The sequence below is a fragment of the Petaurus breviceps genome, unplaced genomic scaffold (assembly GCF_028583685.1).
Source record: "Petaurus breviceps papuanus isolate PSGF00001 unplaced genomic scaffold, PetGlider_PUasm1.0 178, whole genome shotgun sequence".
Lineage (NCBI taxonomy): Eukaryota > Metazoa > Chordata > Mammalia > Diprotodontia > Petauridae > Petaurus > Petaurus breviceps.
In genome coordinates this window covers 36,213,065-36,237,840 of record NW_027185777.1, presented here as the reverse complement: position 1 = coordinate 36,237,840, position 24,776 = coordinate 36,213,065, and the positions used below count along the sequence as shown (strand labels likewise).

The 24,776-nt window shown below is 38.7% G+C and overlaps 1 protein-coding gene across 2 annotated transcripts in view; it reads right to left on the bottom strand.

Moving 5' to 3' along the window:
- Positions 1-19,678, bottom strand: part of VIPR2 (vasoactive intestinal peptide receptor 2) — a 151,154-nt gene extending 131,476 nt beyond the window's left edge. Inside the window, exons 1-2 of one of the 2 annotated variants that reach the window (XM_069086068.1) lie at positions 19,180-19,678; positions 15,775-15,871 (exon numbers count right to left, since the gene is read on the bottom strand). In XM_069086068.1, the coding sequence (XP_068942169.1) occupies positions 15,775-15,808 (34 nt within the window). In that variant the 5' untranslated portion in view covers positions 15,809-15,871; positions 19,180-19,678. Of the gene's footprint in view, positions 1-15,774; positions 15,872-18,908 lie in introns of both variants that reach the window. The other variant, XM_069086067.1, reaches the window with a different exon arrangement.
- Between the last annotated feature and the right edge of the window lie 5,098 nt (positions 19,679-24,776).

The following is a 24,776-nucleotide window of genomic DNA, read 5'->3' as shown; positions in this document are numbered from 1 at the left end:
GTTCTCTGTGTCAGTTCCCATCAAAGGCCTTACCCAGGATTGTCATTATATCTGAGGATAATGAACTCTCTAGGCATCTAGAAGTTAGCTATTCCTAAAACACACCATTTTGAGAGTGGTGCCATGTTATTCCAGAGGTAATCTTCCAATGATTTATGACCAGTACTTGGGTGACTTCCCAGTACTATTCCAAATTGTACATCTATCAATGTTATGATATCTTGTGACAAATAGGTCCTTCATACATAAAATAGCAGAAGAAAAAGTGAGTGCCTGCACTATTTTTAGGTGACCTGTTACTCCCTGCAGGTAAAATGATCCCCCATCAGAAGGAAATATCAAGTCACCAGTATTACCTCTTCCAAGTCACAAAACAATCTCCTTGTTACATTGTCCCCTCCTACCTCTAGGGATTACAGAACCTGTCAGATTAATGTCAAGTATCCTTTGTTGAGAAAATTGCAGGCTGGACTAATAATCCTTGTGTCTAAGATGCACTAAAGGCATATTAGAAATTTTGTAGTACAACCTATTCATTTTACAGAAAGGAAAACTAAGCTCTAGACTCTAGGGATAGGAATTCTGGCACTGGACCAGTTTGAGTGCCCTTCAGGATTTTGATCCTGAATGAATATGGCTTACAAACCAACCCCAGTCTCTCCCAATAGATCTGAAATGTCAAGGGATTCAGAATTGATCCAATACCTAGAAAATCCTCTATCAGAGGTAGACCAAGGTCAGACAAGACATCTTTGGGAAGCTATGGACCTAATAAGTTACATTCCTCTGCATCCACTCTGGTTCAATACTGAAATCCTGGTACAACAGGTCCCCCACTCTAGATTAAACCTTGAATGGATCCAATCCAATCTAACCAGCATTAAATACATATCTACTAGGGTGATAGTGATTTGGGTGGCCATGTTGGGAGGAAGTGTAGTAGAGGAGAAAGCATGTTACATACAGAACCAGAAGGTCTGTCTACTCTAGGCACTAATCCCAAACTCTGTGGCCTATTCCTTTTTTGAACTTGGGTAAATCATTTAATTTCTCTGAGCCTCAGTTTCCTCATCTGTAAAATTGTAATAATAATATACTACCATTATTATAAGGTTGAAATAAATACTTTTTGGAGCTGGAAGCATGGTGTAATAATGGAAAGAGCATTGGATATGGGATCAAAACACATGACCTTGAAGCCTCTTCTGCTACTAGCTTAACATCTCTGGGTCTCAGTTTTCTAAACTAAAAAAGTAAAGGTTTGGATTAGATATTTTCTAACGTCCAGCTTGAAATTCATAATTCTAAGACCTCTAAATTGACTTCACATATCTTTTGTAGCACTTATCTTTCCCCCAATAGAATGTAAGCTTCTTGAGAGCAAGACATATTCTGGTTTTGCCTTTGTATCCTAATACCTGGTGCAGTACCTGGCATGCAATAGGTTCCTGATTGACATGTGTACAGTTGAGTTCAATTTAATTTAATCTAGCCCTATCAGAACTATCTGTATACCCCAGGGAGCCACACTTCCATATACAACCATGGTCCACCATGTCTAGACAGGGTACAGTCACCACAAACACAATCTCTGCTATTCTCTTTGAAGGATTACATCTCACGCTGGAGGAACCCAAATCTATCAATCAACCAGTATTTACTGAGCACCTGCTTTGTTCCCAACACTATACTAGAATCTGTAAGAAACACAGAATTACAACAGTACAAAGCCCCTGCACTCAAGAAACGTGCAATTTGATTGGGGAATAAATTGATAAAAGCACATAGAGCAATCAAATTGACATTCAGATGCTAAATTGTGTTGCACCATAGGAGTTCTGGGCAGCGAGGTGGCTCAGTGGATAGAGCGCTGGACCTGGAATCAGGAAGACTCATCTTCCTGAGTTCAAATCTGGCTTCAGACACTTGCTAGTTATGTGACCCTGGGCAAGTCACTTAATCCTATTTGCCTCAGTTTCCTCATCTATAAATGAGCTGCAGAAGGAAATGTATCTCTGCCAAGAAAACCCCAAATAGGTTCACAAAGAGTCAGACATAACTGAAACAAGTGAACAAAATTAGTTCTAAAAAGAGAAATCACTGCTGCCTTCAATAGTCAGCTTCATGGAGGGAAATTCTTCAAGGAATGGGTACTTACTAAGTAGTGAGGAGAGAGAAAAGGAACAGATAGGCAAAGTCATGGGGGCTGAAAGAAGTATGAGATATGTAGAGAGACTGAGGAGTTTGGCCTCAATATGGGGGAGAATTTATGTCTATTAAAGAGTTTTGGAAAACAAGACTGCGCACGGAAGCAAAGAAGACTTGGAAAACTGGCCATAAGAGTTTAGATTTGATGCTGTTAGGAGTAAGAAGTTATTACAAGTAGTTGAGCAAGAGAATAACATGATAAAATTGAAAATGAAGTGAAGGAGATATGGGCCATACTTCTGTGTGTGTGATATACACACACATACATACGCATGTGTAGGGTCAAAATAAAATTTCTAAACAAAATATGATACTTTTGAATATCATGATTGTAAACCCATTTCATATTTTTCCTAATACGTTCTACCTCCTGTGTCATTTCTTCTGCCTTACATTTGTCAGTAAATTTAAAATCATTCTCTAGCTGATTTTAACCTTGGTCATATTCTGGTTCCAAAGAATTTTTAAAATATGCTATACCAGTACTAATACAATACCGTGGAAAGCTCACAGTGTTTGGAGTCAGAGGCCCTCTGAGCTGTCTAAGAAAGGCTTCACTGTTTGGGGCCTTAGGCACCTCATATATAAAATCAACGACATGGCTCTCTAGGATTCCTTTCAGTCCTACAATCCTGTGCAGAGGCATTGAAAAATTAATAATTGAGTATTTACTAAGTGCCTGCTATTTGCCCAGGGCATAGTTTGCAAAGGCAAAAAGGAAACAATAGTTCCTTCCCTCAAAAAGCTTATTTTAGATCAGAGGAGACAATAAGTAAACATATAAATATATACAAAAATACGTGCAAAATAAATGCAGGAGAACTGGTACTTGCAGCTTGGGGAACATGAAGGGTCTTATATAAGAGAAGGCATTTAAGCTGCCCTTTGAAGGAAACAGGAAATCTAAGATGTGAGAAGACAATTCATTGCAGGCATGTCGGACAGTCTATATATACAAAGGCATGGAAAGAAGTAAAGGAATGTTTTGTTGAAGGAACAGCAAGAAAATCAATTTTTCTAGTCCCTAAAGTGAGTGAAGGGAAGTAATGTAAAATAAGCCTAGAGAGGTAGGTCAGAGCCAGGTTTTAAAGGACAATAAATACTATACAGGGTAGTTTGTATTTTATTCTAAGAGGTAATAGGGAGCCACTGGGATAATTTTGATCAAGTAAATAACATGTTAGACATTTAGGATTAACACTTTGTTAACTATATGAAATAGTGGAGAGGGAAGAGACTTGAGGCTTATAAACAGCACCATTGTGCAAGTCTAGGCAAGAGGAGATGAGGGTTGGAACCAGGCTGATGAGCCCAATGAACAATATTTCTGGGTGTTCTTGGAGGTAGTAGCGACAAGACTTAGTAGCTGATTTAGATGGGGGGGAGTAGTGGAAGAAGAGGTGACAAGAGTCAAGGATTACTACAAGGTTTCAAATCTTTGTGACTGGAAGGATGGAAACACCCTTGACAAAAACCGGAAGTTCAGTAGGGGAACTTCAAAAGTCAATTTGGAGAAAAAGATAATGAGATCTGTTTTGAACATGCTGAAATAACCCAGGGTCTATTCACCTTTGACAGGCAACTTTAAGGGCTTCTTCCACTGTTGACTCTTTCTCTTCAAGCCCTTTCTCACACTGTCTGCAGAGAAATATATCCCATGCATTAAAATAATGCTCCCACCTTGTATTCATTCTGTTTATAATAATGATTAATGGGCAACAGCTAAAACAGTCATTCAGCAGGAGCATAGCAGAGGACCTGGACACCATCTTTTCTGTCAGGTAGTACTTTTCTGAGCTCCAAATGTCATCCACAGGGCTAAGAAAATCTCAATGGATGCCAGTACCATTGGGCAGGGACTGAGTAATAACATACAGTTTTGGTGCCTAGAGAAAGCCTTATAAATTCCCCTGGGGGAAATAGCATGAAACTCTCTCTCCCTGCAGCTTTTTAAGACAAATCTGGGGACAACATCCTGGGAAATAAGGCCTGTGGTAGGAGAGGTTCCACTCTAGTGGGGTGACTAAAGACACAGAATTCAATAGATGGGATCCTGTGGGCCGAGATCACAAGGCACTCAGACAATGTTGTTGGGGGGGGCCGCTAAAAGATGTAAGGAAGATTATTAGGGATTAAAAGAGCCAAGTAACAAGAGAGGTAGTCACCTAGAGTAGCATATCTGGTAATTTCCTATTTTAATGAAATATTCTTGCTAATTAAATGCTAAGGTCATTTGCTTCTCTGCCGATGGAGTGCTATCAGTGTTCTTTAAATTTTGTTTCCCTGGAGCAAAGGCCTAATCATCCTTCCCTAGTTATGGCTCCAGACAGTGGAAAAGAATGATGGGAAAAGTAGTTGTGGGAATTGGTGAATGAGAGAAAAAGATTAAGGAAGAGAAAAAAAGAGGTGCTGTTATGGTGGGGAGAGTTGCAGGGCTCTTAACAAATGCCATTTTAACTTCCTGCCATTGCATGTCATTTGTTCCATATTCTGTCCATCCTTGAGCTATCAGGGAAAGAGTGAGAAAGTGAAGAACTCATCTTTAATCCAAATCAATACCTTTGTGACTTAAATAGTAAGTGCTTCCTCTTTTGAAGTATATCACATTTCTAATCATTGTTTTAATAGATTCCTCTCAAGCCAAATTGGTTATCATTGCAGTCTTTAGTGATGTTGCTACTTTACCTGTTTAAGATTCATGTCTTTTCCATTATACCTTTTATGATTCATGATGTTTGAATCCACACTTCGCTGCTGGGCTGTTTTCTTAGAGCAAGAATCCCCAGTAATCTCTGGGATTTAGAACTGAAAGAAGCCTTAAAGACTATCTAGTCCAATTCTCTTATTTTATAGATGAGAAAAGATTAAGTGTCTTGCCTAAAGTCAAACAGGTAATAAAAAAGTAGCAGAATAGGATGCCAGGCCTGAAGTCAGGAAGACTCATCTTCATTAGTTCAAATCCAGCCTCAGACATTACTAGCTGTATGACCCTAGGCAAATCACTGAACCCCTTTTTGCCTCAGTTTCTCACATGTAAAATGAGTTGGTGAAGGAAATGGCAAATCATTCCAATATCTTTGCCAAGAAAACCCCAAATGGAGTCACAAAGAGTCAGAGGCAACTGAAAATTACTCAACAATAATAAATATAAGAGGCACTGTGTTACCTGCTGAGGGTACAAAGAAAGGCAAAAAAGTCCCTGCCTGCTAAGAGGTCACATTTCTAATGGGGTAGCCAAAAGGCAAATATATGTGTGTATGTATACACATACATGTGTATCTATGTATTTTTACATATATGTACACATGTAGGTTAAAATATAGGTAATCTCAGAGGAAATATGTTGGGTGTGGTATAGCAGAAACTTGAGGTGGGGTGGAAGACAGGGAAAAGTCTCTTTTTATAGGTGGGTTTGGAGTTGAGTTTTGAAGGAAAAACCCAAAGAAGATGGAGGTGAGGAGGGTAAGCAGGGAGACTGGCCAGCAGGCTATTGTAGTAGTCCAGATCTGGAGTGATGAGGGACTGCTTGAAGTTGGCAGCTATGTCAAAGGAAAAAAGGGGATGTATAGAAGAATTGAATTCAATAGACTTTTTCCTTCAATGTCTATTATGTGCCAAGCACACTTCAGGAAGCTTAGCTGTCTCTTCCTATAGAATGAAAACTTCTAGAGGGCATTTTTGTATTTGTGATCCCTGTGCCTAGTGTAATACCCAGCACATAGCAGGTACTTGATAAACTATTGTTGTTTGATTGAATGGGGAGAACATAGTTCAGAAAGAACCAACCCCTCAATTACACATGACCCTTGAGATCATTTGCTTCTTCAACCAATCAATCAACAGAATTATTAATTAAATACCTAATTCTGTGCTAGATGCGGGGCACACAAAGACAAAAAATGGAAAAGAAAAAAATCCCTACTCTCAAGGAGTTTGCATTCTATCAATGGCCTCTACAGCCCAACGTTAGTGCTAGGTTGTGGCAAATACTGAAATTGTGCTGTATTGAAATGCTGTCATCATGCTAATAGACAATGAAAGGGTGAAATCCTGTTCCACATCTTCTCTAGCTGGCAGCCTTGGATGGTGGCCCATCCACATCTAAAAGAATATAAGTACTGGGTTATAATCCAGCTAGGTTTGTAGACACACAACACATCCCTGTTAAATGAATGTAATTTCCTTTTGTGACATTGGCATGCCATGGGTAAGAAAGAAAAACAAGAGATGTAAACTATTTTTTTCTCAAGACATATTCCCCACATATTAATAATCAGAATCATATATATATATATATATATATATATGAATCTAACACTCTTGTCACCCAGACATTCTGACTCTTAAAGCAGAAAGCAGATAATAGCCACTGTTCTATCTACCCCATATCAAAGTACTCTGAAAAGTATAACGTGCTATCTGTACATGTCAAATATAGTTTATTACCACTGGAGAGATGCTCTAACCATGGCTTCATAGGAAGTCTGAGGATTGATTGAAAAAAAAATACCCATTCATATACAGTGTCAGTTCAAGTTGGAAATAGGCAGCAGTGAAGAAGCCTTAATGCCACTGTCTCTTTTCATGTCATCTGCCTGTAATACTGGAGAGGTGGGTGAGTGGAGACAAAATTAAGGTATCTTCTAGCAGGATTTGGTGCCTTGTGTCTGACATGGGTGTTGTGGGATTTAGAGTGCCTCCCACCCACAATGGCAAGATTAAATCAAGTTTAGCAAAAAAAAATATTAAATCACAAAGTCCTGTGTGCCCAGTAAGCCTTTCTTTTTTTTTTTTTTACAAATGATTCCCTTCAAATGGTCTGGAATTGCTATTCATTTTTTTTACTCAATGTAGAGCCAAGGGAAAGAGGATCCCATGTAACTAGTAACCACTTTCTCCCCTGTAACTGAAAATGAGTGTGCTTTCCTCCTGTGCTCTCCCAAATAATTTCTTAGACCTGTGTTATTTAGTAAACTATCCCTTGGGAACCTCTTTGGATTGAAAAATACTCCATCCTGCTTTCATTTAAACTCATACACACATGCAAATACGTACAGAGGAAAAAATATGGCATCACTTCCTCCCCCCTTTCCCAGTTCCAATTAGCATGCCTTGACTCATCTTTGTCAGTTCTGCTTTACACTATCCATGGAATCTTTATTCTGGTATCTTAATATCCTATTTTTATCCCTGGCATTTGCGCTGCACGAATTTCAAATAAAAAAATTAAAGTAATCTAAAACAAGAGTTGCTTCCCCTTAGAAAAAGCACAGCAGTGGCCGGCCTTAACTTATCATCAGTTCTACATTATCATTGCTTTTGTCTTGGAAAGTAACAAACAAAAGTTTGTTACCAGGCATTTTGAACAGATCCAAAGGTCAGTGGAATCAAATGCAAATCTTTTTTTTTTTCTATAGTGCTAATAGTGGAAATTAAAGCACTATGTATAGCCAATGGAAGAGTGGAACTTATTATTACTAAGCAACTGATTAGTAGCTTTGTTTTGAAAACACTTCCTTGTCTGGAGTTCCATGCCCTAAGCAAGGGAAGTTGTTTTATAGATGATAGCTAAAAACATCACATTCTGTCCTTTCCCATTTGACACCAGAGAGTCTTGGGAAGGATGTGGAGGAGACGGGAGTGTGGGAATTTTTGTAGAAGAAAAATCATAGATGATAGCTCACAGATAGAAAGTTATAAGGGACCTTAGAAATCAATTAGTCCAATCTCATTTTGTAGGTAAGAAAATTAAATATCGGGGAGGAGGAGGGGCAGGGGGTTTAAGTGACTTTTCCAGGATTACACAGGTGGTAAGTGGATGAGCTAGAATTGAAACTCAGGTCTTGTGATTCTAAATCCAATATCCTTCCAATTGTACCATAAAGAAAATGGAATGATAGATTAAAAACAAATAAGGTGCCATCATTGAATAATAAGGTGACTAACACTGGCTCACCATCACTGGGGTATTCACAATGAGTTGTAGGGATAGACTCTTCCCTTCATCATCCACAGTACTACACTTGGATTCTTTTCTTACTGATAGTCAGTACTTGTGAGATGACTGGCCAAAGTGAGGATGCCAAATCTGCAGCCATGGAACTCAGTAAAATCAACCACCCCAAGTAGGGAATGAATAGAATGAGCTTGAGCTTCTTAGTATCCAGACAATATGTCTGACTTTTCATGACCTCATTTGGGGTTTTCTCAGCAAAGATACTGGAGTGACTTGTCATTTCTTTCTTCAGTTCATTTTATAAATAAAGAATCTAAGAAAATCAGGGTTAAGTGACTTGTCCAAGGTCAAACAACTAGCAAGTGTCTGAATTTGAATTCAGGGAGATGAGTCTTCCTGACTCCAGGCCCAATGCTCTATCCACTGCAACACCTAGCAACTGAGATAACCAACCATAGTCAATTAAGAAAGAAAAGAAAGAAAGAAAAAAATTGGATCATGAATCACAAAATAACATTTTGTAAGTTCAACATTTCATAAGTCACTTACACTAATGAGGATTAGTCACACACTTAGTTTTATATTGTCTATTCATATTAACTCCTTAGTTGCCAACTGACTGATGTCCCCCTCATCCAGCATCTGGTTGTGTTCTATATTCAACTCATGATTATTTGACTGTGTTTTTTCTCTAGCAGGGCCATCACATGACTAGAACCCTGCTACTTGGAGGGAAGAGTTGGCATCCTCTGTAACCAAGTTGGGTCAGAACTGGAAGTGGGTAGATCATTTGGGTTTTTCTCTTTTTCTTTTGTTCCCCACTAGTACCATAGAACTGCAGAGCTGGAAAGGACCTCAGAAATCTTCTGATCTGACCTTTACTTAAAGAAGGAATCTTAACAGGCTATGTTTGAACATTCCCAATCAAAGGGAACTCACTACCTTGGGAGGCAGCTCATTCCATTTTTTGACAGTTCTAATTGTTAGAAAATTCTTTCTAGGGGTGGCCAGGTGGCTCAGCGAGTAAGAGCACTGGCCCCAGAGTTGGGATGACCTGGGATCGAATCCGGGCTCAGATACTTAGCACCACACCCAGAAATAACTGGCCGTGTAACCTTAAGTAAGTTACTTAACCCCAATTGCTTTAAAAAAAAAAAAGAAAATTCTTTCTAACATTGATCCCATGATTTCCAAGTTCTTTCCTTTTCCATATTCAAACATTTTAAGTCAGTGATTATATTTCCTCTGCAATTGATACAGATAGTAAAGAGTTGCCTCAACTATCACTGCTTTCTACTCTATGGAATTCTACATCTTTCATATAACCATACTAATCTATCTGTAAAATGCTCAGCACAGTGTCTGGCACATAGTAGTTGATAAAGAAGTGTTTATTCTCCTTGTCTTCCTCCTGTGTATTTTGTCATCTTAGTGCATCCCAAGGTTTGTCTGAACCAAGGTGAAACACATACATATCAGGAAAGCTCCCTATTGGAATGGTTTTGGGGGGAAGCATGGGAACAGGGGACAAGACAGGGTCATAGCCAAACTTTGAGGAATTAAAACTTTATTATTTTCAAACACAACATAGCTTCCTCACAGTTTTCTTCCCATTGGAGAGGTGGCATGGTATAGTAGAAAGTGATCTCCATCAGGAAAATTTGTTGCCTCTGATACCTATTACTAGGCTGACCATGAGTAAGGAATTGCATCTTTCAGTGCTCCAGGTAAATCTCTAAGGCTGTATATCACATATGAATTACCGATTTGTACCAATGGAGGGAATTTCCACACTGGAAATTTCTTACACCAATAAAACCATATGTTTAGACTCTCTTGTTACCCCCTTAACCGTCTCCCCTAAAACCTTTCCTACAATATGGATGAGATTATTTACTCTATATTGTATACCTATTAGAACCCTATACTTTTGGTCTACAGTATGGAACCACTCTATAGAAAAAAAAACCCAGACATTTAATGGTCATTTTCATGAATCATTAACTTATAAAATATATCTTGGTCTTGGGGTAGTTACTTTAACCCTCGAAATTCATCTTCTCCAATTTTCTCATTTGTAAAAATGGGAAGGTTTGAATAGGTCATGTGACCTCTATAGTCTTTTCCAGCTCTAAATTTATTATCCCATGAATTCCCTTAGATGGGCACCAAGATGGGTAAGTCTAGTGTCAAATAGTGGTATTATTACAAGGTTCCTCTGTCTGTGTTTATATGAAATCTCTCTTCTCTCTCTCTCTCTCTCTCTCTCTCTCTCTCTCTCTTTCTCTTACACACACACACACACACACACACCTATCTTTGTATGTGTGTGCTATATATGCATAAATATAATAACTGCCATGTTGGATCAAATCCATGGCCCATCCATCTCAATAATCTTCTCTGATAGAAGCTCTAAGGGTTGTGCTAATACAACAGATAATAAAATCTCTCAACATCCTATAAATGAGTGGAAAGAGCCCTGGATTTGAAATGGAAAGGGTTGGAGTCACTACTACATACTTAGTAACTGTATGACTTTGGGAAAGTCTTCTTGGAGACTTGGTGTATTATTCCATCTGTAAAATAAGAAGGTTGAACTAGGTGCCAAGGTCCCTTCCATTTCTAAAATTCTATGACCCTAGGTAGAATTTAAAAGGAATAAATGTGAAATCCTATGTTTAAGTTTTTAAGAAATAAACCACACACTACAAGAGGAAAGATATTTGACTTAATTTGACTTCAGGAGGGTTCTGAAGGCCAAATAAAGAATTTTATATTTGATCCTGGTGGTAATGATGAGGCTGGAGTTTACTGAGTGGGGGCAGGCAGGGACTGACATGGTCAGACGAGTGCTTTAAGAAAATAAATTTGAAAGTTCAATGCAGGATAGAGTAGAGTGAAGAGAGATTCATGGCAAGTAGGCCAACTAGGTCTGAGGTGATGGAGGTGATGAAGACCTATACCAGAGTGATGTCAGAGGAGAGACGACTTGACTTAAGTAGAGTATATTTGGAAAAGGTCTGGGATGTGTATGCAAAGAATTATTAATATTAGCTAACATTGTACTATTGCTGCCAAGATGTGATTTTGATATTATGTCATATTGATAGAAATATAGCATCTTGGGGTGGCCAGGTAGCACAGCAAGTAAGAGCACCGGCTCCAGGGTCAGGATGACCTGGGATCAAATCTGGGCTCAGACACTTAGCACCCACCCTGAAACACCTGGCCTTGTAACCTTGAGCAAATTACTTAACCCCAATTGCTTGGGGGTGGCCAGGTGGCTCAGCAAGTAAGAGCACCAGCTCCAGTGTCAGGTTGACCTGGGGATCAAATCTGGGCTCAGATACTTAGCACCAAACCCAGAAATAACTGGCCGTGTAACCTTGAGCAAGTTACTTAACCCCGATTGCTTAAAAATAAACAAATATAGCATCTTGACCATAGAAAGCAGTAGTGCCATGGTACTTCGAACTGATTGGACTTTATCTTAAATACTGTGTTAAACTCTAAGTACCACATTTTAAGATGGACACTTAAATTTAAAATGTATTCATAAAACCAATTTAGAAATGTGTAGCTTGAAATCAGGATGACCTGAGTTCAAACCCTGTCTTAGACAATTACTAGCAGTATGGTCCTGGGAAAGTCGCTGACCTCTCTGAGTCTCAGTTTCCTCATCAGTAAAATGGATATAAGAATAGATCAAATGTGATGTGCAAAATACTTTGTAAACCTGAAAGTGCTTGTAAATACTATCTATAATCATCTTTGTTATGATTATTTATTTATTGATTTTGCTTGTGGGTTTTTTTTGGGAGGGCAATTGGGGTTAAGTGACTTGCCCAAGGTCACACGGCTAGCTTTTATGTTAAGTGTCTGAGTCCGAATTTGAACTCAGGTCCTCCTGATTCCAGGGCTGGTGCTCTATTCACTGCACCACCTAGCCACCCCTGATTGTTATAATTATTAACAAAATTTTTTCAAGAATTTTCAGGACTATCCTTCAGAAGAGACTAGAAAGAGTGTTTGTAAGTTGAGAAGAAGCAGATGAGTTCAAAATAACAAACAATGTTTTAAACAGTGAAAGCTGTCAAACAGTGATCAAATAAACTGCATTTCTGGAGGTATCAGGCAGGTTTCTGAAATAGTTGAGAGGTTGGAATACCTGATATTTAAAATAAAATAAAATATTTTATTATAAAATAATGAAAATAAAATAAAAAACATACACTTTCCATGCTCCATACATACATGGTATTTCTTTGCTCCTGTAGCTTTGCTCATATTGTTTCTTGTGCCTAAAATGTCTTTCACCAACCTATATCAATCCATCCCTTTCCATTGTAGGAATAATTACTAGTTTATGAGCAAGGGATTTTAGTCAGGCAAAATCCTGGCTTTTCCACTTACTAGCCACATTTGTTTCTTCTTCAGCAAAATGAAAATGTTGGACTAGATTATCTCTAAGGTCTCTACAAACTCTGCCATTTTATGATTCTATGATTTTCTCTGAATTGTTCCGGATCCTTTACAGTGAAACTCAAATGACACTTCTCCAGGAACATTTCCCTAATTCTCTAGCTGGAAGTGACCTTTCCTACACTACTTTACCCTTCCCAAGCACGTCTCTATTATTTCGGAACATAGTTATTTGTATTTAACTGTCATTAAATCGCTACCAGAATGTGAACTCCATAAGGGCAGAATTAGAATCTTATCTAAAATGTTAATCTCCGCTAGTGCTATGCCCAGTGATATATGTAGAATAAGCACTTGATAATTCTTTGGTAAAGTGATTTTAATCTTTTTTGCATATAGCAGTTGTCCTATTTCATTAATAACTTTATTTGCTCCTCTCTGAGACTCTCATTTAGATTTATTATGTCTTTTTTTGAAATGTTGTGACTAGAACACATTGAGATTGCACAGAACTGGTGCTTTCTTAGCTTCTGACTTCCATATCCCTCTGACCTAGACAGCTAGGACTACTTAACATTCATCTAAGGTTCATATCTGTCCAGACTCTGGAACCAGTCTTTTCTTGGACAGAATACTAGACTTGAAGTCAAAAGGATCTTCATTCAAATCTTCCTTCTGAAACAGGGGCAAATCAATTTTCCTCTCTGTGCCTCAATTTCCTAATTTGTGAGTGAGGATAATATGATCTGTAGACCTGCCTCACAGAGTTGGTATGAGGTAGGCTGAAATAAAATAATGTATATCATAAAGTGCTTTGCAACTTGAAAGCATTATATTTCTCAGTTATTATTATAAATAATGATTTAACTATTCAATATATTTGGAGAAGGAAATGGCAAACCATTGAAGTATCTTTACCAAAAAACCCCAAATAAGGTCATGGAGACTTGAACATGAGGAACATGACTGAAAAACAACTGAACAGCAAAAGCAAAAGTAATTATATTATTATTAGATGAGATACATAGTGCATTCAAGTTTTCAGAGTGTTTTAATAATAATGATAATGATAATATGGAGATTTATGCTTCCATAGCTCAATGTAAAGTAAATCTTATTTTGGATTCCACTCTGACCTTGTTTCCTCTTTCCAGTAAAAAAGTACCTGCCTTGTAGTCCTTTCTAATAACTAGATCATTTTATTTTGATTCTGTACCCAAGTTCCTTCCTTTGTTCCTTGCCCAATAGCCCCAATCTTTCTGTCTCATCTCCCCACAACCCCAATCTTTCTGGCTACTGGACTCCTCCCTCTTCTCAGTCCCTGTGGCTAATTTCCTGTTATATGAATTATAAAACTTCACTGATAATGATTACCTACTAGGCAGACCACGGAATAGTTCCTACTTACTGAATCCCTTGGCAACATCTTTTACCCAACTTCCTGCCTTCTGACCATCATCCTATTAGCAACTATTTGGATCTTCCTGTATTTTCCCCAGTGAGTATGTCTGGTCCCTGGGTCTTAGTAATCCCTTGTTTGGCCTGTCATCAACTGTGCCCTACTCCTGGACAGTATGACTTTATCTAAATAGTACCTAAATAAAAACTGAGGGTAATGGTGTCTTACTCAAGATTTTGTAGCTAATTAATAGCAGACCTAGACCAGAACCCACAACTCTGAGGTTCTTTCTAACTTGAACATAATAAAATTTAGAGCTGGAAGGGATCTTAGAAGTTATCTATTCCTCTCTTAGTCCACAAATGAGGAAACTGAGGCCCAAAGAGGTAGTCTCAAACCCCATGGCTAATAAGTAAAAGGACCAAGATTCTAAAAATGTATTCTGTATAATATATACATATATATGTGTGTATGTGTAGATATATGCATGCATGGATACAAACACACATACACAGATATACACAATTCAAAAAATCTGTTATGTCATTAATGTGATACTCCCTCCAGTGGGGGAAAATTGCAAGTTTTTTACACTTCCTTATTCGGTGGAGTTCAGATCTTTATTTCCCCATATATTCTCTATATAGGATATACCCCATATGCTTACTCTAGCTGTCAATAGATTATTGTAAAGCACTTAGGCAGTCTATCAGTTATCCTTCATGCTTGTTAACAGAGTGCCCTCCTGGGTTTTATATCAGAGGAGTCCTAAATGATAAAGGACAAAGCCAAAGCAGCATAACCAGTTCAGTCCTGACTTTTGTCCTGGAGTCATAGATTGAGAGCTGGAAGAAACCTGAAAGATCATCCAGTTGAACTTTTTTCATTTGACAAATAAAGAAACTGAGATCCTGTGGGGTTTAAATGATTTGCCCATGGTTACATATCTAGTAAGTGGCAGAGGCAAAATGTTCGTAAATATTATGTGTGATCCTACCTCATTTGTGTCTGTGTTTTTTGAGTATTCTTTTTTTGTTTGTTTGTTTGAACTTGAAAATTTTAACACAACAAAAAGGTATATTTATTCTAACCTTAACTGAGGCAGTTCTCCCTATTTGCATTCTGATAAGTTTTCCACTTATTTGAACTTGAAAATAAAACAAACAAGTTAATATAGCACCCCAAATGCAAAGAATGTAACACATTTTCCCTTCATGCAACACATGGACTACTTTATCTTCTCCTAACAATTACCATGTAATTATTTTAGTAACTGTTGCTATCAGTGCAAGTCAGTAAAACTGTGTTACTATTGAGGATTAAAGCTTACTTTTAATTGACTGAACTGTCAAAACTGTTCAAACTATTCTTAACACTATTTACTTTTCCTGAGGCTCATAAAAGAGAAAAGGAAATTTTAATTGGAGCTGCAGTCTTAAATAGTAGTTTCACTAAGACAGAATTAAGAGATACTCATGCCATGGGAATACCTATTCATTTTTTTCAGGGCAGCTAGGTGGAACAGTGGATAGAGTTTGGAATCAGGGAGATTCTTCTTTGTGAGTTCAAGTCTGACCTCAGACGCTTACTAGCTGTGTGACCCTGGGCAGGTCACTTAGCTCTGCCTCAGTTTCCTCATCTGTAAGATGAGATGGAGAAGGAATTGGCAAACCACTCCACCATCTTTGCCAAGAGAACCCCAGATGGGCTCAAGAAGAGTCAGATACAACAATAACAAACAACATTCATTCTTTTTGTCTTGCAGGAGAGGTCCCTTTCCTCTTACCTTTGTATTCTGTTTGGGCACTTAGGAAGGCCATACATTTGATTTCCTCTTCATGGATTTCCAAATGTAATCTGCATTCTGGGTGAATGCCATTTACCTATAAGAAGTTAAATGAATGTTTCATAAGTTATAGTCCTTCCATACTGGAATAAAATTAATCTCATCCCTCCTTAAAAAACAGCAACAAAAAAATACATTCATATTCCCAGATTTTTTCAACTGTTTCAAAGTAATATTATTCAACTTTATCCCTCTGGTGTTATTGTTTAATGAAGTTCTCTTGTTTGCTTTTGGAAAAATATCAGCATAAAAAGCAAAACTGAATATGGCTTTTTTTCACCTTTAAAAGAAAATTATATTAGCAAATGATATGCTGTATTGAGTTTGCAGTAATCTTAGGGAAAAAAAGAGTGCTTTAGTTGAGTAATTATTTGGTGCAGAAAATCATAACATTTCATAGTAAATGAGTTGATTTAAGTAAATACACTGGTATGTACTCATAGGGGTCTATTTAATGACACTTTGTACCAGATGCAAATATGTTAACATATTTCTGCGGAAGCACTCTCTACTCTTCTGTAAGTTCGCTATTACTAATCTAAGCAAAACCAGGGTAGAAAAGATTTCAAAATGAGTCACAAAATGTGAGATTGTGCCTTCTTTAACTTTAAAATTTAGAGTACAGGATGGAAGGGAGGAGAAACAGAGGAAGAGATAGATCATCTCCCATTTTATAACCATATTTAAATATATTATATGCATAGTAATTTCAAAAATGCTAGCTGTCTCCACAGGAAGAAAAAGCCAAGGAGTCTTCTGTATCTTAAAGGATTATATTGCTATCCATATAGAGTGTTGATTCTCAGAACTGTGTTTTTTGGATAAGAAGATTCAATTCCCCTTTTTCCAATGTCTACACTCATTTATTCAGCTGCATTTCATCAGTTCAGGAATTCCAATTTGGGGGGCTGAATGTATGGTCAAAGAATATATTTATTAAGGAAGTGAATAAGCACAGAATAATGTTCCTTTCATTTTTATAAACTCATATATAATTTCAGTATCATTGAAACAGGTTTGATGGAGTTCCTAGTATAGACCTTTTTTTTTCTGAAGGACAGTACATTCATAGGATATATACTAAATGGTGCATTAGGCAAAGAATTTAAACAAGAGATCTACCTTGCATATGTTTTAAAGAGCCAGCATCTTATTTTCTCTCTCTCTGTTGTACAAGGTACAAGTTGAGAAAACTCCTGGTTACAAATGAGGTTGTATATTTGAAAAATAAATAATTGTGCATAGTCTTAAAGGTCAAAATGGGGGGAAATCTTATCAATTAAAAGAATTCACATCACTGATGAGAATTGGCTAGGGTGGTTAAGAATAAGGATCAATTTTATTTAGATACAGGTAATAGACACAAAAATAGTATGACCAAAGTAGCATTGATAAGTAGCAGCACCTTGCAGTGCTAAGAAAGCATGCATTTCAAAATACTTCCACAACAATGCTTATATGCTGCCAAATTCCCAAGGAGTGGACTGATGGGGTTAGTTGTGGATTCACATATGACAAGAAGGCTCCTCAGAATAAAGTTTAATAACTCTGGTAAGCTTCCTAGGCTCCCCAAATAGGAAGTATTTCAGAAATTACAACTTTCCCCAGACTCTTGCATTCCATTGAAATTACCTTACCTTGTGTTCTCAAACTCAGACAAATTCTGACAAAGAGTTTCACTATTTTGCTCTAATTCTTAATTTCAACTAATATGTTAATAGTGATGATAACAATGGTTATGCATAATAAACATTTTCACTTTCCTGAACGTAGGACATGCACATAGGAAAGTTAGAGTTCAGATTTAACTTTCCTTTTATTTGTTTGGACAGTGTTTTCCCCCGGTGTGGAAATTTCTTCCTCATCTGGAACTCAACATGGGAGCTGTAGTTTGTTTTAGAGACTTAAGGGGCTGAGAGAATACTTGCCACCTGTTCTCACAGTTGGTATGGTCAGAGGGATGACTTGAACCCAAGTTTTCCTGATGAGAGTAGACTCTTTAGCCATTGTGACACACTACTTTTTATTGTTATATCCTGAATAATGACTATTCAAGCTAGAAAAAATCGATTGATTTCTCTCTCCAACTTTACCTATCCGTTACCCTTTGGTTTATCTTTTTTATCCCTCTGCTTTGAAACGGAGAGTTTCATGCTGTGGCAGCTTAAATATTTTCAATTGTACATTTTTTTTAACAACCAATTTACTTAGGATCTTCTGGAGGTTTCTTTCGCTTCTCCTTTCTTGGGAACAATTTCTAAACAGAAAAGTGTCGGGTTGTGCACGTGTGTGTGTTGGGGGGGGGGGGGGGGGTGGATGTAGGAATTAGAGACAGAGAGCAGATATTTAGTGACCCAGTCAAATACAAGCTGCTGCTCTTTGAAGTTTGAAACCTGTGTTAAAGACTGCCCAGCCTGATTTCTGTACAAGAAAGCTGAAAGGTCATTGTCAATCCCAACCTTCCAGCTCGGGTTTTATCTAGTAAAGGATCAGGATTTGTTTTTATCTTTTTATTAATGACTCAGAATAGACAATCAGAATCCCTTTCTAGCAAGGGAAGGATATTGGGGGAAAACTTTGGTTGTAAGGAAGAAAAGGCTCTTTCTAAGCCCTGGAGTTCCAAGATCTCTCCAGATTGGAGAGACTCCAGTTCGAAACATCTGCCTGTGTAGGCTGAAAGCTCGGTGGGAGAACTTGTTTATCTGATAGGTAGCACATGAAGAGCAAAGCAAGGCAGCCTGCAATCGACTATGTGTAATATACAAAGGAGCTGGGGATCTGGGGTATACTGCAAGCACCCTAGCAGGCGGGCGGCTGCCCCAGAGATCTCTCTCGTAGAAAAATGACCCCAAACCCTCCCCAAAGGTTTGCTTTTCCTTTTTCTAAACTTTCTTGACAACTCTCAGCGTAGGCGCACCCCCTCTTCGGTTGCTCTAAGAGGACTGATAACAGCTTGATCGAGCGGAACCAGCATTTGTCGAGGAGGACCATAGGGGGAGAGAGAATGTTGCCATTTCAAAGTCCCCCACCCCATTCCTTCCCTAAATCCTGAAGCCCCCTAGAGTGTTACTTACAGACACCGGTAGCAGACACCAGCACGTTAGGAGAATAGGGACCAACACTGTGTATCTCCTCATCCCCTCAGAAGCCTGGGTCCTGGATTTGGAGGATGTAGGGAGGATGGAGGTGTAAGGATCAGCTGAAGAGAGGGAATCCAGTCCCCGAGGTCTTCTTCCAAAGAGCTCGGTAATCCGGGAGCAGAAACATGGGGTCCGGTCAGCAAAGGGGACAAGAGCGGACCTCACTTATTCCCCACCCCCTCTACTTAGCCGTTCTTTGGCTCACCTTATTCCCTACAGGCAGCCGAGGAGCTTTAGCCCTGCCTTGTCCTGTCTTCCCCTCCGAAGGGGGAGAGGTGCCCACCCAGAACCACGTCCCACTTTCCAGTCCAGCTTCTGCAGCCTCTGTCGCTGCCGCTGCTGAAGCCGCCACCCACGTGTACTCCGGGGCAGTGGCTGCAGCTACAGTAGCCCAGGCCCCCTAACCAGTAGGGAAGCACCTCCAGGGGTTCTCTGGCCCTTGTCTGTCCTCAGCCTCAGATCTGCCCCTTGCGCGGTGCAGTGTGAGCGTTGGGGCAAGATCTCCCGGAATCTTCCTTCCCCTTTTTCTTTCCTCTCTACTGAGCTCTTCGTTCTCACTTCCCTTCTTTCCCTCTTTCTCTTCCCACCCTCTCTCCCCCTTTTGTCTTTCTCTCCTCCCCTCTTCCTTTCTCTCCAACACAACCCTCCTTTCCTCTGGTGCTTGACTTTGCTTATGGGATGGGAAGAAGATGAGACAGAGGAGAAAGTAGGAGGGAAAAGAAGGGAGCCGTGTCAAGGGGTGATCCTGGGCTTTTCCAATGGGAGGGAGGCCCTCCTGTGGGTTGAGACAGGTCAAGAGAGACGTTTCTTGGCTGGATATGCTTACTGAAATTTACTAGAATTGAGAAGGACAAGATATGAGTGTATCTACATAAATTCTTAACATACATTCAATTATACACCTGTGCTCTTTATGTGATTATTTAAATTTTCAGTGAAAGGGAGGAAGAACCATTAACTCTCTATAATCTGGAGTGGAGGACCTGGGTTTGAATCCCAGCTCTGCCCCTAGCTACAGGCCTCAGTGTTCTCCCCTATAAAATGAAGGTATTAGTAGATGACCTCTGAGGCCCCTTCCAAGTCTTTAACATTTCTCTGATTCTAACCTGACAGTGGCCTTGCAGTGGAGAAGGGGAAAAGAATAGCTATTAGCTTAGAGCTAATGTATAGTTCTATCAGGGTTGAAAATAGCATCTTATCTTTACAACTGTGTGAGGAAAGTGATATTATTTGTGTTAATATTTTTACAGATGAGAAAACTGAGGCTGGAAGGTTGTGATTCAGTCCAGGTCACAAAACTAGTAAATATCTAGGCAAGATTTGCACTCAGATCTTATTGATTCTTAGTCCAGTACGTCTGTCTATCTATGATACTACCAGGATGACTGTAAAGATTTAGCGAGTTTCTTTTTTTTTTTTTACAAGAATAAAGAACTGAAGGGAAATATGAGGGCAGCATTTTGGAAGAACCCCAAAACAAAGAGTGGAGTGAAGTGGGAAGAGTCAGTGGGGCTGGTTTACCTCCTAGTTTTGCCACTTACTCCCTGTGTGACCTTGGACAAGCTGTTTAACCTCTCCGAACCTCAGATTCCTCATCTGTGTCCAAGACATTGCCCCTTTCACATAGGGATATCTTTGCTGAAATGGGCAGGGAAAGGACACTTGTATCAGGAAAACTGATAAAATTAGGTTGAGAAGAGACAAAGCCTCTCAGATAAAATGTTGAGGAGGGACAGATATTTTTCTGAGCCCCTCACCCCCAAATGCCCTGGTGGAAGGTAATGATGGTGGCAAGGCATTGGATTCAGGGGAGGTAGATGGTAAAATGGATAGAGCAACAAGCCTGGAGTCAGAAAGAGTTGAGTTCAAATTCTGCCTCAGACACTGGCTGTGTGACCCTGGGCAAATCATGTAACTTCTGTTTGCCTCAGTTTTCTCATCTTCAAAATGGTAATAATAATAATAGCACCTTCCTCCCAAGGTAGTTGTGAGGCTCAAATGATACAAAAATTATTAAGGGCATAGCATAGTGCCTGGCATATAACGTTATATAGGTGTTAGCTATTTTTATTTATCATTCCATTGCCATGTGATTCTCAATATTTTGAGAATTATAACTGAGAAATGATAAATAAGATAAGATTACATGTACATGGCAAATACACATATATAAATGTATACGTACATGTGTGTTTGTACAAATACACACTCACTTATATATAATATATGTATATCTACACAGGGTAGCTGTACAGTGGGTAGAGCACTAGACCTGCATTCAGGAAGGCCTGAGTTCAAATTTGGCCTCAAACACTTCCTAGTTATGTGACCCTGGGCAAGTCACTTAAACCTGTTTGTCTCAGTTTTCTTATCTGTAAAAATGAATTGGAGAAGGAATTGGCAAACCCCTCCAGTATCTTTGCCAAGAAAACTCCAAATGGGACCGTGAAGAGTTAGACATGACTAAAATGATTGAACAACAACAAAATTTGAGTTGTTAGGAGCCAGAGAAGAATGGGGTGAGACATGATGAATGAAGCTAAGAACAGGAGGGAATTTAGAGCTCTGGAGGAATCAGGGACAGAAGGCACAGGATTCAGAATAAAGAAACCAACAGGCCAGCAATTGTTTGGGTGGGAACTGGAAAAGAGGCATTGTATTAATGGGATCTAACTGGCTAGAGAAAGTCGGGATTGCACTCTAGTGCCATCTACAGGCTTATAGTTTTTCAGAGTTTCTGTTATGCTTTATTGCCATCTCTGGTGTGAGAGGGAAAAACAAAGGGGGAAAGACAGGTTTTGCATCTGCTTTGCTGGGAGGAGAGGTGTTAATTGACTGAGAACTGATTGAAAAAAGCAGAATCCTTTCCTATTTGAGGAGCAGACTGGGCAAAAGCTGTATAACCCTATCACTATATATAGTTTGATAGGGACAAGCTCTTCAGAGGCTCAGAGAAGATCTCAGAAAACTTGACAATTCTCTTCTAGTCTAAAGGAGTTACTTGTCACTGAAAAAATCATAACACTTTCTCAGTACCCTGGTAAGGGTGGCTTTGTGTTAAAAGTGTTTGCCACTGCTTCAACTGCCTGAAAGTAGCAAACAATTTTTTTTGCCCAACAGGAGAACTATGAAGATTAGTGGGGGAGAGAGAGCAGAAAACAAGTTTTGCCCCAAAAGTGATAGGGTTGTATTGATTATTCTTCAAAAACTCAGGATCTCAAGACCTGCCATTTAGATTTGTGAGTTGCCATTGGCACATGGATTTCCCTATTGTGTGCATCAGAATTGATAGGAGCTGATCAAAAGCTGACAAGATTTGCATTTCTGTGCATTATATTGGTGAGAGGTGACTCAAGTTTATAGGTATACTGTTATGTTTCATTATTCTAGCTTTTGCCTCTTGAGTGAATGTTATGATCCTTCCTCTTTTGGCCCTTTAAATATAGCTATTATAATTACTTTTGCTTTTGCCTTTTAATGGATAATTGTTATGAATATCCTAACTTTTGCCTTATTACTTAGTTATTGATTCATGCTTGAGAGTCAATAGTGTCATTGTGAGTGACTTGTTTTGTGTATATGGGAAGCAACCATGTAAGAACTCAGGATCTTCAGTGATAGGTAGTAGGAATATATCTCCTTCCTATTCCCTGCCCAACACACTCCACAAGTTTTGTCCCATGCATCTCTCCATTGCTTTTGGGGACACTAGCCACTTTGATTCCTTGGAAATTCAGAGTTTCCAAGTAAGTGCTTAATAAATATTTTTTCATTATGTGTGTGTGTGCATATGTGTGTGTACATGTTCAGGCTCTGTCTTTATTCTTTCAATGGACTAGTCATTCAAATGCATATTATAGCATAGAAAAAGGATGATTTTCATCTACTTCGTTTTTTCCATGTGGATTATTAGTTTATTCTCTTTTGAATGATTGGTCCTTAATGTACTTTACAAAGTAGAAAGGGCACTTAGAAAAATCAGCTTGGGAAGACCAATTCAACCAGACCAAGTATAAACTTGCTAAAGGCAGCACAAACTTGAAAGATCTCAGGGATCATTTTATGAGAAACTTCTTAGAGAATAGATAAAATTTTAGTACTTTCACTTAGAAAAAAGGCAATCAACGAAAGACATAAAGGACTATATGTGTATGCCTGTATATATGTTTGCATATGTACATATGTTCTTCATAAAATCTTTATGAGAATGTCCATACATGCTTACTCAAGTTATCCTTGATGAAGACATGAGAAATGAATACGTACGTTTTTGAAATCATTCTCCACAGCACACCACATCTTACTGGTCACACAACTGACTTATTGGAAGGTACCGAGAACACAAAATCCCTCTCTATTTATTGTTTGTTAACTGCAAAATAGCATCTGATATGGAAGAGCAAAATTAAGTCTTGTCAGCTGTCTTCCAGCAAGTAGTCTCGCGTGATGTGATAAGATCATACAAGATTCCTTGATAAATGCAACCACAAAGATAACTGTTCTGTGACCATCTGGTTGTTGTTAACAGAAAAAGTCATAAAAACAGGAAGATGTATGTTCAGCAAAGATATTCTCCACTATCATGGAAGATATCTTACATATGGTCCAAATGAAAAAGGGATCTCTTATAAATGGTGAACTCCTTCAGATTCTTCTATTTGTGAATACCATAGTGATAAATGCATCAAATGTCCTAACATTATATATATATATAGCATTCCTTAATGAGATTCATGATTATTCCAAAGAGATCAACTTGACTCTCCAGAAAATGAAGTCATGGTAGCAAAGTTTAAGGATGGAGTTCTGTGATTCTGGACATAGCTCTAAGGCACTTGACTATGAGTGCTTCCATTTCCTCATTTATAATAAGTGATACTTGGACTGACAGGAGAGAAGCAATATCAACTGGATTTGGAGTTATAGGAGTTTAGTTCAATTCCTGTTCTACACCTTACTGTTTGTGTGACCTCAGGCTAGTTCATTGATAAATCAATTGACCAAGGCAGTTAAATCTCTATGCAGTTTTGCTTCTTCATCTACAAAATGGTGACTATGACTATTCATCTATGATTCTAGAACTGGAATGCACTTGAGAAATCATTTGCTTTTCCTCACTGTATTTTCAGGTTCAGGATAAAGAGGACATTGAGGATTAAGTGTACAAAAACCTTGAACATATTTCAAAAAATCTCTTAAAAAATCTTCTTTGAGGAGCAGCTAGGTGGCGCAGTGAATAGAGCACCAGCCCTGGAGTCAGGAGGACCTGAGTCCAAATGCGGCCTCAGACACTTAACACACACATGAAAAACTAGCCATGTGACCTTGGGCAAGTTGCTTAACCCCAATTGCCCTCCAAAAAGCAAAAAAAAAAAAAAAATCTTTGTATCAAGAGTTTCTCACTGAGAATTTGAGAAGTGATAACCACACTGTGATTTTGCCCTGGTAAAACCACATTTAGAGCATTGTACTCAGTTCTGGGTACCACATTTTGGGAAGGACATTGATAAGTTAAACAGCATCCATAGGAGGGCAGCCGGAATGGAGAGGTACCTGAAAATTCTGGTTTAGACGATAAGTTAAATCAATTGGGAATGTTTGGACTGGAGAAGATTTAGTGTGGGACATGATAGTTCTCTTCAAGTATTTGAAGGACTATCCTCTAGAAAACAGTTTAGACTTTTTCTGCTTGGCCCTACAGGGCAGAAGCTGTATCAGTAGGTGGGCAATGAAAAGAGAAAGATTTAAGCATGATATAGAGAAAAACTTCCAAACAGCCAACAAAGTGATTTTTTCTCCCCC